This window comes from Leopardus geoffroyi, chromosome X (genome assembly GCF_018350155.1).
Source record: "Leopardus geoffroyi isolate Oge1 chromosome X, O.geoffroyi_Oge1_pat1.0, whole genome shotgun sequence".
Lineage (NCBI taxonomy): Eukaryota > Metazoa > Chordata > Mammalia > Carnivora > Felidae > Leopardus > Leopardus geoffroyi.
In genome coordinates, this window is record NC_059343.1 from 123042940 (window position 1) to 123057793 (window position 14854).

Here is a 14854-nt window from a genome sequence, read left to right on the forward strand (position 1 = left end):
TTGTTCTTGGTAAAAATGCAATGTGAATCTTTGAGTAATATTTATTTCCATTAGAAAACACATCTTTTTCCATAATTATGTAGCAAAAAATATTTTTTTCCAAGCACAGCTGTTGTCTTCTCATTATGTGATAGTTTGTTCTCCCCAGGAGTATATCTCAGTAAAACCTGGTGAAAGTCAATGGAGAATGTATGCACGTTTTTTGTTTTTTAAGTTTATTCATTTATTTTGGGCAGGGGGTGTGAGTGCATGAGTGGGGGAGGGACAGAGAGAGAGAGAGAGAGGGGGAGAGAGAGAGAGAATCCCAAGGAGGCTCCATGCTGTCAGCATGGAGCCCAACATGGGACTCGAACTCACAAACCATGACATCATGACCTGAGCTGAAACCAAGAGTCAGACAGATGCTTAACTGACTAAGCCACCCAGGCGCCCCTGAACATTTAGTTTAAAGTCAATATTTTTAGAGTTTATTTTTGAGTGAATTGTAGATTCCTGTGCAGTTGTGAGAAATGATGCCATAAGTTCCTGTGGCCCCACTCTCCCGTTTCCCCCAACACCGATAAAATCCATGGACTTTGTTCAGGTCGCCCCAGTTTTACATGCACCTCTTTGTGTGCCCTCTCTCTACATGGACAGTTTTTATATTTTCTGTAAAGCATGTGTGTGTCTAATTGTTTTTTTTTTTTTTTTTTGAGAGAGAGAGAGAGAGAGAAATTTCAGTTGAGAATAAAATGGGCTAAAGCAACTAGGTCTTTGAAAGTAGTTGCAATTATGGAGAGACTGTAATATGAACATAGTTTTTAGTAGCATAATATTGTGTTGCAGAGATTTTTATTACTCTCTCTCCGACAGTATGCTGGCCACAGAGAGAAAGCCCAGTTTTCTTCCTCCAAGTAATTATAGTTGCTCTGAGCCCTGGGAGTCTGCAATAGAAATGTATTTGTGCAAACAAGTGGGGCATCACAATGAGTTGACATTTCAGCGATCCAACTGTCAAAGACAGTTTGATTTATTACATAATAAAACTCCTTTTGCTTAATATGGCAACGACAGAAGGGACCCACATCACGTGCTCAGGTCCTTTTGTTGGAAAATGTTCCCTCAGCAGAAGTGGAGCGGTAGCCAGGAGAGCAGGGTGATAACAGCATGCCGACGGGGCGCCGAGTCTTAGGGGGCAAGCCCAGGGGTGCTGGTGTTCTGGAGAGGCTGTCGAAAACAGGGAGTCTGTGGTACAGGCTCCCCATCACCTTCTCGTAAATGAGAACTAGTCCACGCTGCCTGCACACTTTCAGCTTCCTTCTGCAACACTGAACTCCATTACTCATTCCTCCACAGGTACCTGTGAAATTGCATTAAAGCTCAGACAATGATTTTATGCAATGAATTGATTTTCAAGAGTCTAAATGCCCAGAATGGGATGTGCTCAGCTAGAAGAAAAAAAAAATGAGAGCTGCTCAACCTTTGATCACCCCAGTGTGGAACAGTAACAATTAAAGAGAATGGAAAGACAAAATATACCAGCACCATAAATTAAGGGCACTTAGACCTTCAAATGCTGTGAAATCGACCTTCCTTTTAAAAAACAAAAAAAACCAAAACAAAACAAAACCACTTTCTATAAGAATATATTCAAAAGCCGAGCCATTAGAAAAGACCTCTTTCACTGCGTGATTGTGGGCTCCCCATGCCCGTGTCACACAGAGTCGTGTATTATTTACCTCGTCTGTCATAAAGTCAGCTGAGACTGACATTCGTGGCCACCTCTCGTGGCAAGCCAGGAATGTCTTTAGCTAGAGTGGTCCTAGAAACAGCCTTTTGCCAGCACTTGTTTTTATTTTGTTAAGTTTTTATTTCAATTCCAGTTAGCGGGCACGTGGGTGGCTCAGTTAGTTAAGCATCCAACTTCAGCTGAGGTCACCATCTCACAGTTCGCGAGTTCGAGCCCCACATCGGGCTCTGTGCTGACAGCTCAGAGCCTGGAGCCTGCTTCACATTCTGTGTCTCCCTGTCTCTCTGCCCCTTAATAAATTGCAGTTAATAAACCTACAATGTCCTATTAGTTTCAGGTGCACAGTATAGCAATCCAACACTTCCATACGTCACCCTGTGCTCATCACAAGTGCCCTCCTCAATCCCCCGTCACCTCTTCCACGCATCTCCCCATCCCTCCCCATCACTTTGTCCTCTAGAGTGAAGAGTGTTTCTCGGTTTGTCTCTCTCTCTCTCTCTTTTTTTCGTCCCTTGGCTTGTTTGTTTTGTTTCTTAAATTCCGCATACGAGTGAATTTGTCTGTCTCTGACTTATTTCACTAAGCAGTATGCTCTCCAGCTCCGTCCATGTCCTGGCAAATGGCAAGCTTTCGTTCTTTCTGATGCCTTTGCCGGCGTTTAGCAGACCTTCCACGGCCCTGCCCTGGCACACGGGCTCCCGCTTCAGCTGACCTCTCCAGAGCTCCCTTCTGTATGTCACTCTGTCCATCATCATTTTGCACGTGTCCAGGAAAGCGTGCTCTCGCCTGTGCTTTCGTTCTCCCACCCAGAGCAAATGTGGCACCGAGGCATGGGAGTTTCTGAGGGGTCACACAGATGGCACTTGAGCTTGTCCTTTCTCTCCAAAGGTACGCAATGAGACTGAAGAACTTTGCAAGCCCCCTGGCTTCGGACGGGGACAAAAAGCTGGCAGTATTATGGTAAGTCTCATGGAGGCTATGAAACAGCTGAAATGTCACAGAAGGATTTGAAAACTCCAGATCGACTTAAGCTGCTTACCCCAGATCATTATTCTTGTTTTCCATTAAACTATTAAAGGATAACTAATGGATTTCTTCAGTCGCTGACTAAACATTTACTCTCCTAATTTATAGCCTTATCAAGATGGGATTTTATGCTTACCCCTTCTCTTTTGAAAATTTTTCTTTTTGCACTGGTGTTCCTCAAGAACCATAGGAGGGGAACCGCAAACTATGAATCAGCATTTTGTTGACAACGTGTAGCTTTCATTACGCACCGGCATTAACATAATCCTTCCTCATCACCACAGCTACAGATGTTTATCACTTCTCTACTTGCGGATGTTTAAGCTGAAGAAGGACCATGCCATGAAGTACTCCAGATCACTGATGGAATATTTTAAGGTAAACCTTATTTTGTATAATTTGTAAGTACCGAGTGAATAAAATCACTAATGAGACGTGGCAGGCATGTTATTAAATGTCAAGGTCGTTGCTGCCAAAGGCTTCACCTAGCATGCCCACCGGCCGTGGCCCTCCTGCCTCTCCCTCAGGGCTCAGCAGAGAGCTCAGGTTTGGTCCAAGCAAAATGGCACTTCGCATCTTCCTGGTTGCACTCAGGGGAACGATGCCTTCTCCCGCACTGTGCGTGGCGGACCCACCAGGGGACACAGGTTGTGACTGTGGCTGTGACCAATGCCATGTTAAGTGAACGGCCAGTCCCGAAGTTTCTCAACAGTGAGAGAAGTCACTGCAGCCACCCCAGGCTCTGGGGGGATAGCCATTCCCTTTGGCCGTGGGGAGTCTTGGAGTATGGTGGCTGCACTTTAAAACAACTGATTGCTTTGGTTACCAAAATAAACTAGCACAGAAAGAAAGAAAGAAAGAAAGAAAGAAGAAAGAAAGAAAGAAAGAAAGAAACTCATCATCTAGGGAGCTGGAAATTTTAATTTGCAAGCAAAAAGAAAAAAGGTATTTTAACTGCAAAGACAATGCCAGAATTGGAGAGCGAGCCCAGATAAAAACTACCAGCCTGATGCTTAGTCTGGCCTCTGAAGTGTCACTGGCTCGATGATCTGTGAAGCTTCTGCTTCATTTGCCCCCCAACACTGACCATGATTTAGACTTGAGAAGGCTCAAGGTTCCTGTTGGTCTGGCCATAAAAGGGAAGGATGATTTTATTATTATTATTGTTGTTATTATTTCTGCCAAGTGCATGAGACTGCTTGACTAAATTGCACCAAAGAAGTTATTTGAAATGAATCCAGTCATGGCCTCACATGCGTCACCCGAGTGCCATGAGTGACATCGCACAGCTGTGTGAGGACGCTGACTAGGGTGGGGAAGAGGGCAAGCTCGCCAAGGCCTCACCGTGCCGTGGAGCTGGTGCTCACGTAGCTGAACGGGTGGCACACGACAGCTGCCCATCCCTTCCTGTGTCCACGGGTCTCCAGCCGTGCTCTAGAAAGGCGGTCGTCGAACCTGAGTGGGCATTTAGATGCCCTGGAGGGCTCGTGAGAGCAGAGTTCTGGGTCCCATCCCCCCAAGTGTGATACCAAACAGATGTTAAAGAAGTCGCTCTTCCGGCAGCGTGTTGAGCTTCTTTTAGATTAAAACCTGGAGTCTCCAGAGAAGTATTGCGTGCTCACTGGGCTCCTGAAAATGCCCACCCTGCCCAGCACCCCATTTGCAAAGGGGGCTGGGCCGGAACCCAGGAGGCAATGGAAGAGCGTAAGCTCGGTCTTGACGCTGCAAAGGCCGGCCTGAGTCGGGTTCAGTGCCCCCCGGGGGTCCTGGTCCTGCGCCCCTTGGGCTCTGACCTGGGGAGGTCATTCTAATGAGCCGGACCAGTGTCCTGAGGCGGTGGTGCTGAGAGCCGCGAAGTGTGTGCTCCGCCAAATGCAGAAGGCCCGATTTTGAGACCAGCCCGGTCCCGTTCAGAGAGAAGGATGCTTTCGTGTCCCAAGGCAGCGCGGCCCTGGGCCAGTTGCATTGCCAAACAGGGATTGGCCTGTCAAGATAGCAAATCAAGGTGATTCGCAACCGAATCGACCACACAACGCCGCTGCTGCCTCCCGGCACCTTCCTGGGATGGCAGAAATTACGGGCCACCTCGCCTCCCGGGGAACAAGTTTGCCAGGGGAGCTACAGGAGAAAAGCTTGCCAGCACTCTGAAGAGCTTGTTTTGCAGAATAAATTTCAGATGAGGATAATTAAACCACTTCTTGGAGAACTGAGTCTGATTTCACTGGGCCTTTTAGTGTATACGATCTTTCATCAAGTGACTTTCATGGTCCTGATTGGAGCCCACTAATTATCCTAACCAGCTATTTTCATCGAGTGTGTGTCATAGTGTGCATTCCCGAAATGCTGCAATCAATATTAATGTACTCTAAATCACACTTCCATCTGTTTCTGAATTAATAAAACACAAAATAGATGTCCTTACGTCCCTCTCTCTCTCTCTCTCTCTCGTAGCAAAATGCTTCAAAAGTCGCTCAGATACCGTCTCCCTGGGTAGGCAATGGAAAGTAAGTATCTCATGAAAATTGCTTTTTCAGAAACTCAGGGGACTTAATAGACCCCAGATATTTTGTATTGACAGCTCAGGAGCACAGGTCAATTCTGAGACTAGAGTAATTTTGGTGCCCATGAAATTCTAGTCAGCTTTCAGCTAACGGCCAGACAGAAAAGTTTAACATGGTGGCATTCCAAATTTCTTTAACTGTGTGATCTTGAAGCCAAATTATGGCCATAAAAATATCTGTTAATGAGATGGCAAGCACCATGCCATTTCAAGAGAGGCAGGGTAAAGTTAACTCCGCGGCAGTGATTTTTCAATGATTCACTCAGTAATGAAAGACCAATGAAATATTCATTGATGTATAGTAAGTGCTGTTTAATAAAACCAAAGGCATAATAGTGCTGAGAACGTGAAGGCACTTAGTCAGCCAATTATCTGAGCCTTCGTGGTGATTTTTATATTAATACTAAAACAGCCTGACCTAAAATACATAAAACCACCTGCTATACCGCTGGCGTAAGGCTCGATGGACCCACCCACTCCCGCGGGCCGCCCGGTCTCCCTGCAGCAGGTGGGAGTCAGAACCTCCTGGAGCGGGTCCTGGGCCCCTCCCACTGTCCAGAGCTCCCCGTGGCCTGAGTGGCCCCTCCCCCTCACTGGCCGTGTTTCTCTCTGAGATGAAAGGGCTGAACCCGACAGCCTCTGAGGCCCCTGTGAACACACGTACCTTCTAAGAGGGAGGTTTGGAACGTCTGCCTGGGACCTGGCCACACGGCTGCCTTTCTGTGCTTGACCATCAGTGTTTTCCTCTGATTCCCGGACCTCCCTCGCCGCCGCAGACCCACCTCCCACCCCCAGTGGGAGGGGCAACTTCCACAAAGAGACGCTCTTTCCCGTTTTTCATCATCTCCAAATTCTGGTGTCTCTGATCCATATGTTTCTTCCAGAGTAAAATAGTCTCCTCTGCCACTTTATAAATCTCCACAAAGCGCACTCCCAGAGCGGTGGGACGTGAACTCTGCTCTGAGATCGTTCACACATTCAGACGGAGGGAACAGACCCATTAAAACCTGCACATTAACTCAATTACTGTATTGGAAGGATCCTTTAAATTGTTGATTAAGTCTTACTTTTATATCGAACAACAAAAGCAAAAGAATGCTTCTGTCTGGAAGTTTGGAAAATAAAAATAACCACTGAAAGGCCCAGAGAAAGCTATTTTCTCTGAGCACAGGGTAAAGCAAGGGCAAGTTCAGGTAAGCAGCCATTAAAGGATTTCTGGGGAAAAACAATTTTTTTAATTCTGAAATGAAAGAACTCAAACACATCCTAAGCTTGTGAAGTCACATTAAAAGCCTCCTGAAAGGATGTTTTAAGCAGCTTCTGTCTGAAGAGAGCACGCTCCCTTTCGTAGGCCATAGAGATTTTGAGTGAGGCAACTCAAAATGGTCACCCAGGGGTTACGTCCTGTTCATTCAGCACTTGGGGCGCGTCTCTGTATGAGGGGCTGGGTACACAGCTGAATTCGATGTAATGCCTGCCGTCCAGGAGCGCGCAGTCCAGCGCAGGAAGGTGACAGGTGGGAAGAAAGTTCTGTGGAAGCCCAGGGGAGAAAGAGCTTGGACCTCCCTAGATGGTCAGGGAAGGCTTCGCGTATGCAAGCAAGACCACAGCCTGGCTTCCTCAGCGAAGGATGGTGGCTGGTCCCACACAGGGACTCGCGGGGCACCTTCCAGAAGCGGCAACCCCTGACCTTGAAGGTTGGGGGAGAAAATTGCAAGGAAGTGGTTGGAGGAAGGAGAAGAAAAATCTGCTTGCTACTGAGCGGGGCGTGGCAAACTTTTGCTGAGGCTGAGAGGTAATATCTGAGCACACAGATACTTTAACAAGCGTTGGCTGCTGTCATTGCCGCGGTATTTGGTGTCGCGGTTACCATTTGAGTCAGAAAGCACACACTGTCACACACCTGGAGCGCCCACCACTGTTGGCGGACACTTCACTGGAGGCACTTACCCTCAGTTGTCAGAAAGGAATGGGTCTGCCCCCCCCCCCAGACTATTTGCTGTCTCCGCTAAAGGGCCATTCATTCTTCATTCACTCGGTAAATAGTGTTCACTGAGTGCGTACTATGGATGGGACGCCCTGCGAGGCACTTGATAAACATGATCCCCCTTCCTTGTGCTCTACGTTGTTCTATCCTCTCCAGAGCCTCTTACAGGTACTGGATGCTAACTAATGATAGAGGGGTGGTGGGAAGACAGTTCATTCATTTCGTTAACTAGTATTCTTTAAGTACATAGTATGTGCCCCAGGCACTGTTCTAGATGCCGGGCATAGCACTGGGTGACACAGGCAAAGACCCCTGCCCTCCTCGAGGCCACTTTCTGGTGGAGAAAAGCAGGAGAAAATACGCAGCATGCAAAAATGGTGGTAGATGTCATAGAGCAAATGGAAACCAGGAAGGGGCATTAGAAAGCTCGTCTGGGGTGGGGCGGGGAGCAGTACACTGGTCTTGAACAGGGATGTTCAAGAAGGATCGTGGAGAGCAGCCCATGGAGATACCCGGGGAAGTGCATTCCAGGCAGAGGAACAGCAGCCACCTTCCGGAGCGCGGGGCGCCTGATGAGTCCGAGGAACAGCGGGGGGGCGAGTGTGGCAGACAGGTGGACAGGACCCGTGTGCTAATGGCGGGAGGTGTGCGCCTGCAGGTGCACGCTCATTTGCGTGTGCCATGAACGTGTGAAGACAAAGACAGGATCTACAGGTAGACCCACAGAAAGAGAACAGGACAAGGAACCCCAAGCAGGGGGCGAGAGCCGAGTTGGAGTTGGAGGGCCACCCACCCCCTCCCCGGGAGATGCGTGTGGCATCACGCTCCTGTGGCCAGGGTCACAGTTCCTTAGGCAGGTTTGAATTCTTTCATTAGTACGGTGCGTCAGGCAGATCCGCTCGGCAGGATGGCAGTCCTAGAGCCACCCGGAAGACCAGCCATGTCCAAAAGCAAACCCATGCACTGGCTCTCCTTGCCTCCTCTACTGGTTATTGACAAGGAAGTAGGAAGTAACGAGCAAAGAAAGCCCCTCATTCAGCACCTCACTGTTATCAACTAAAAAGTCCTTTTTACTGGGGCGCCTGGGTGGCTCAGTCGGTTAAGCATCCGACTTCAGCTCAGGTCATGATCTCATGGTTCGTGGGTTCAAGCCCCACGTCGGGCTCTGTGCAGATGGCTCAGCGCCTGGAGCCTGCTTCAGATTCTGTGTCTCCCTCTCTCTGCCCCTTCCCCAGGTGGCTCTCTCTCTCTCTCTCTCTCAGTAATAAATAAACATTAAAAAAAAAGTCTTTACTTTTTAGAAGTTTTTTAATGCTTATTCATCTTTCACAGAGAGAGAGCCCGAGTGTGAGTGGAGGAGGGGCAGAGAGAGAGGGAGACACAGAATCTGAAGCAGGCTCCAGGCTCCGAGCCATCAGCACAGAGCCTGATGCGGGGCTTGAACCCATGAACCATGAGGTCATAACCTGAGCTGAAATCGATGCTTAACTGACTGAGCCACCCAGGCTTAGGCGCCCCTAAAAAGTCCTTTTTAAAATGTACAAAGTAAACTGACATGATGTGTTTCCCCCCGTGACTTCTGGACATGATTGGAAATCACTGAATCGGGGCTTTTCTTCCCGTCAAGGAATGGCTCTGCAAGGGGAAGGGGCATGGCTGGGAGCACACGGCCAGGGTTAGAACGCAGGCGTCCTGGGACTCCAGGACGTACTTTGTCCCCAGCACCACACAGTTCCCCTTTCAACATTCGTGACACCTGACAGCCTTGTGATTTTCCTCCAGCGATTACGAACAAGGACATATTCTTTTCTTGCCTTACGTTGTCATTAGTTAACCCTTCTGGGCTTAGGTTCCTTAGCTGGGACGTCTGTCTCCCCACCCCCCCCCTCCCTGGAGGATAAATCTTTCTACCAAGAAGTGTCAAAAGATCTCAGAAACTATAAACAGAGCAGGAAACCTTCACTCCGTCTTACAGACAAGTGCACAGCAAGTGTGGGGATCCACTTTCCCCCTCATATTAGAATATACCAGAAGATACACTCTGTTTCCAGAAAATGGACCAAAGCTTTCACGTGGCTCAGCACAGCCTGCATGAGTCTCAAGGCAAGCACATCAGGGTGAGTTGTTCCCAAATTGGCTTAGCAGCGCTCCAGCGTTTTGGTACTTTGTGATGGCCGTCCCCCCAAATCCCGTGTGTAGGCTGCACATCCGCTCTGTGCGCGCGGATAGGAAGGCCGGGGGTGTGCACAGGCCTCGCTCCTGCGTCCAGGAAGCCACCCAGGCCCTGCATGCTATGTGCAGACAGCAGGTGACTCCTTGTTGCTGATGTTGAAGAATTAAACCAAAACTTATATCCAAACATTGGTTCTGCCCGAAGTAGGAACTGTGAAGACTTCTCTTTGTAAACAGCGTGCGGGTGAATGGTCAGCAATTAACAGCCATCCCTGTAACGTGTCTTCCAGAATCTTAAAGAGATACTCAGAATCTTACTTTTTCCAGCATCCCTAAGACTGCTCCTGGAGGGGGCTTGGAGGAACTGCATTTTGTTTATCGTGGTGACTGTATTTGGAGCAAATTGTCACGCTGGTTTCCACAAAACACTGATAATAGCCCAACACCGTGCATCCAGTCGTTCCTATGCCAGTAGCCATTCTGGCAGCAGGTAGAGAGATCATTGTAGCTCTGAGCCGTTTCTCTCTTTGAAACATCACAACTCGTGTTAATATATTCAAAGTCAGAGCTACATTGGTGGATAGAATTAATGCCAGAGAAACATTCACCCAGCTCTCTCCGGGATCTGAAAACGAAAGTAGCAGTACATATGGAGTCTGCAGGAGGCAGTGAGATGTCAGTGTTTAACTGAGTTAGAAAAGGAGAAGCATGGCTCATCCCGGAGCCTGGCACCGTAGCCGCGTGTGGGCTGGTCAGACGAGGCTGGAACGCAGTGATAATAAGTAAACTCTCCACACTGGGCGTCTAGAGCAAACGGACATGCTGGCAGGAGCTCCAGGGCGTCCTCTGAGGACCAGCTTCGCCACACTTGAGCTTCATACGTGTTCACCGTGCTAACCCTCACGGCGGCAGCGATGTTCCCGTGAGGCCTCGGTGTGGTGACGGAGGCCTGGCAGCCTGCTGTCGCTCTTCACGGCCAGCCTAACCGGGCCCGTCTCTTCCCCATTCCCCAGGAACACTCCTTCCCCGGTGTCTCTCAACAACGTCTCTCCCATCAACGCGATGGGCAGCTGTAACAACGGCCCGGTCACCATCCCCCAGCGCATTCACCACATGGCCGCCAGCCACGTCAACATCACCAGCAACGTGTTACGGGGCTACGAACACTGGGACATGGCCGACAAACTGACAAGAGAGAACAAAGGTATGCGTGTCTGCTCCCCCCACGTCCGCGGACCACGGTCGAGTCAACCGTGCTCCGAAGGGCTAGAGTTTTCCATGCTGGCCTTATCTTTCTGTCTCTCGGGCTTCCAGGGTGTAGATGAGGAGAGGGAGGTTAACTCAGGGCTGACACGGTGACCAGTTTTTTGCTGAGAGAGTGAACAAAAACCCTGGGATTTTTTTTTTTCCTCTTTCAAAGTTTAACCTAATCTGAGCTGTGATGTGTTGGCAAATGACTGTTTCAGATTTTCACCCCGTGGTAAGGATCAATGCAGAGAAACCGAGGCCAAGAGAAAAAGAATGATTTGCAAATTGATTAAGATCCTGTTGGCCTCTGTCATCAGCTTTAATTTTTTTTTTTTTTTTTTTGGAGAGGTGAGGTTGTGTCTGTGGTAACACGTGGCTTTTGCTACAAACTAACTCGGAGAGGACCCTGCTTCACCAGAGAGTGAGCCAGTGCTGTTTGGCCACTTATTTGACGTGGCTGATTCTCGCCCAGCAGTCACGGTCAAGGTGGGCGCAGATGCGGGCCTTTCAGAATCAGACAGCAGAGACCGCCCGGCAGTTTAGAGCAGTGGGACCGTGTGGCCAGGGACTGGGAGTACAGATGGTGAAGCCTGGTGATTTAAGTTAGAATCCCGCCTGGGTCATGCAGTGCTGGGCCACCTCAGGCAAGTTGCTGAAACCCATAAGCCGCTTCCTAGCTTCCATTGCTGTAATGGATATAATGATGTATAAAGCAGCTAGTGTAAAATGGCAGGTACGAGGAAGAGATCCAACAAATATTTATTCTCTTACTCCATGTTATTATGTATCTATATGACTCAAAAATTCTGTGGCTCTCAAAGCACGTTCCGTAACCTGAGACTTCGACCCACAGCCCAGCTACACACTCCCACCGAGCCCTGGGACTATTTACATGTATTGGTTATATTGGTAACCAGGAAGAAATTGGGCAACAACTTCTACATGCCAGGCACTGTGCTGTTCGCTGTATCATTTGTTGCCTCATGCGTCCCTGTTTTGTAGATAAAGAAAAACTGAGACTCGGTGAGGTTAAGAAGCTCACCCATGACATCGCAGCTCTTAGTGTTGGAAGCAGGAATTAGATCTAGAACCGTGTGATTCCAGAGTCTGAACCCTTCACCTTCAGAGAACTCCTGCCCTCGGTTACCTGAGTAGTGGGCAGTTCTTAACTTCTCTACTTTTCTACGCTTATGAAAATCCAAAGACAACCGGTCCAGATGGCCAGGCCCCTCCAAGAGTTCTAGAACTGCAAGCGAAAGCATAAGCATCTTAAGGCTTGCGTAGCTTGTCCGCCTCCACTCTTCTCTATCTTATTTTGTATTGGTAACTGGAGGGCAGTTCGATATTTATGGATTGCCGTCATAATTGCATCCATTTTCAAAATCTGTTAAAAGTAATTCCTTCTAAATTAACTGCAGAATTTTCCAGGAGCGATGTGGTGGCTGTGCTGATGTTCAAGGGAAACGGTGCTAATCTTGTCCTTAGCACAGTGTGTCAAGAGTTGTTAAGTTCCCTGCCTGATACTGAATCAAAACGACTCTGCACTCTACCAGCAGAAAGAACATGTTCCCGGCTAATGCTGGCCTCGGGCTCTGCAGTGGATTGGGGAGAGGGCCCAGTTCGGAATCTCCCGTTTGAAGCCTTGAGTTCCACACGCTTGTCATTTTTGACTGCGTGGAGTCAGAGACCCTTCCCCCCCTCTGTCTTGTCCACATAGGCCTTTGGTCTAGAACCCTGTTCCCTACCTCCCCAGATGCTTACTTGAAGCAGTCATGAAAATGGTGACCTGGGTATCTAGTTAGGAATGCCACGGTGGGCTTTGTACAGAGAACACCCAGGGGGTGTCCTGCCTCACACGCGGCTCACGTTCACTCAACAATGACTAGGTCCTTGAACATTTCCCTTAATATCGTGTTATGTAACAATGTATTTTAGATGCCAAAAATAATTTACTCCTTTATCAGCAGAAGTTACTTGTATTGCATAGTACAGGTTTAAAAGTATCACATAATCAAATGAAGGCGTCTAGTCTTTTCCACATACCTCCCACCCCGCTCCAAAGCAGACTGTCTACAACTGCAGTCTCCGTGGTTAGCAGTGTGGTCTCAGCACTGCCCCTTCTCCCAATCAGCTGGAGGGAAATCAGCCGGGTAGTCTTGCCATCCACGTCCTTGGGGGTGAGGTGGGAGTTGTGAGGGACAGATATCTGCAGGTCGCCTCCCTTCCCTAAAGGAATTGGTAATAAGACTTACCCCATCAGATGCCTCCTAGACATTTATTTAGCGTTAGATGCCGATGGCTATAATTGCTGTCCAGGTTCACTGGCTGTGTCTGCATCATGCCGAGAAAAACCGGTAAACTCAGTTCATTTAGACAAAAGGACAGGAGAATACTTTCAACTCAGTAATACATGCAGTGGCAAACAGCTCGATACCCTATCGACCATCGTTCCCTACCATTTTGTGTATATGGACCTCCGTCTAAATATAAATTTATAATATCTAAAAATATAAATTGTATATGTCAAAATAGATTTAAATACATTTTATTTTATCTATGTATTTTGTGTATATTTCAATATATATAAAGGTTATGTATCTTTATTATATGAACATATACAAATATGGAGACAAATACATTTTTGTATATAATGTGATGTGTGTGTGTGCGTGTGTGTGTGTGTGTGTGTGTGTATACCTCACAAACCTCCACAGGATTATAATGTATTTGTAGAATCTGCTATCTGTCTGAGAAAATACATAGTGATTTGAAAAAACTTACCAGGAATCAACAGATTTAAATGGAATTGTGCTTTATTAATCCCAGTAACACATACAAACGTTATTTATGCTTCAGAGTTTTTAGATCTACCTAGAGATTAAAATAATAGTGCCTCCTATACCTGTGGAGCTTTGGGCCCCCAGGAGGTAGTCTGTACATTTTTGTTGAGTGAATGAATGAATGAATGAACAACGAATACTTTTTCGGCGTCCATGTGGTTGTGTTGGTGCGTGAAGGCAGCTTACGCAATCTGGTGCATATTGCTGAGATGATCCTTAAAGGCCTGACCAACGTCTGCTCTGATTTTCAGAATTCTTTGGCGATCTGGACACACTGATGGGGCCCCTGACCCAGCACAGCAGCATGACCAATCTCGTCCGCTACGTTCGCCAGGGACTGTGTTGGCTGCGCATCGATGCCCATTTGTTGTAGTGGGTGCTCCCCCCATGTCCAGCATCACCACCCATCACTCTACCTCTACCAGAGCACCAACGGTCACTGGTGGAACTCCACTCATTTGGGAAAGTTCTCTTTGATTCTGTTTGTTTTTACACTTCTTTTGATACCTGTGAAAAACAGAAGTCATTGTAAGTGGACACTACAACTTGAGAGCGGTATATGTTTTATTACTTAGTCATTTTTCAGTATTTTGTATGCATTTCTCAGATCCCACCATCTTTTTGTGCTTGATACGATGACACAGTCCCTACAGTATTGTTTTAAGACCACACTACCCAAAACAAAGAATGGGAAATACTTGTGATGATAACGGGTTCCTGAGAACTGAAATGAGATGTCATATATATATATATATATATATACATATATATATATATATATATATATATGATCTTAGACACAAAGGACCTACAAAGATTCAAATTTTCAACAATAGCCATTCCCCAAACTCTACTCTTATGTCCAGAAGAGAGTGTATTTCAGAATCCATTGTTAAACTTTTGTGGTTCCCGCAGACTCAGTCTCCAGGTGAGAATTTTCATTGTCAAAACACACTGGTTAGATGTTGTAGCAACATCGTAAAATCAAGAGTATTAAGAAAATAGACGAGCGTAGCAATGCCACTCTTCAGCAATACTGTGGCATACAACCAGAGCACTTTTCTTGCTGGCATCCATTCCCTGATGCCCTATTTTTAAAATTTTAATGAGATGAAGTGGCAACATTTATTTCTAAAGCGTAAATCCTCACCTGGGATTCTCTTTGTGTAAAGCTCTCCTTTTGAGGGGCAGTTAAGTGGGTGCACACCCTAGGAGCCAAAATACTGCCCTCCAGTTTTAGAGATGAGAGATTAGGAGAGGTCTGGAAATGTCCAGGGAACCCATACCTCTGC

The 14854-nt window shown here is 47.4% G+C and overlaps 1 protein-coding gene across 10 annotated transcripts in view; it reads left to right on the forward strand.

Annotated features, from left to right (window-relative positions):
- The window catches only part of AFF2 (AF4/FMR2 family member 2), a 458044-nt gene extending 443739 nt beyond the window's left edge, over window positions 1-14305 (forward strand). For all 10 annotated transcript variants that reach the window (XM_045472325.1, XM_045472327.1, XM_045472329.1 and 7 more), the window contains 5 exons: window positions 2618-2689; window positions 3040-3133; window positions 5207-5259; window positions 10488-10678; window positions 13814-14305. In XM_045472325.1, the coding sequence (XP_045328281.1) occupies window positions 2618-2689; window positions 3040-3133; window positions 5207-5259; window positions 10488-10678; window positions 13814-13935 (532 nt within the window). In that variant the 3' untranslated portion in view covers window positions 13936-14305. The remainder of the gene's footprint in view (window positions 1-2617; window positions 2690-3039; window positions 3134-5206; window positions 5260-10487; window positions 10679-13813) is intronic.
- The last annotated feature ends 549 nt before the right edge of the window (window positions 14306-14854 follow it).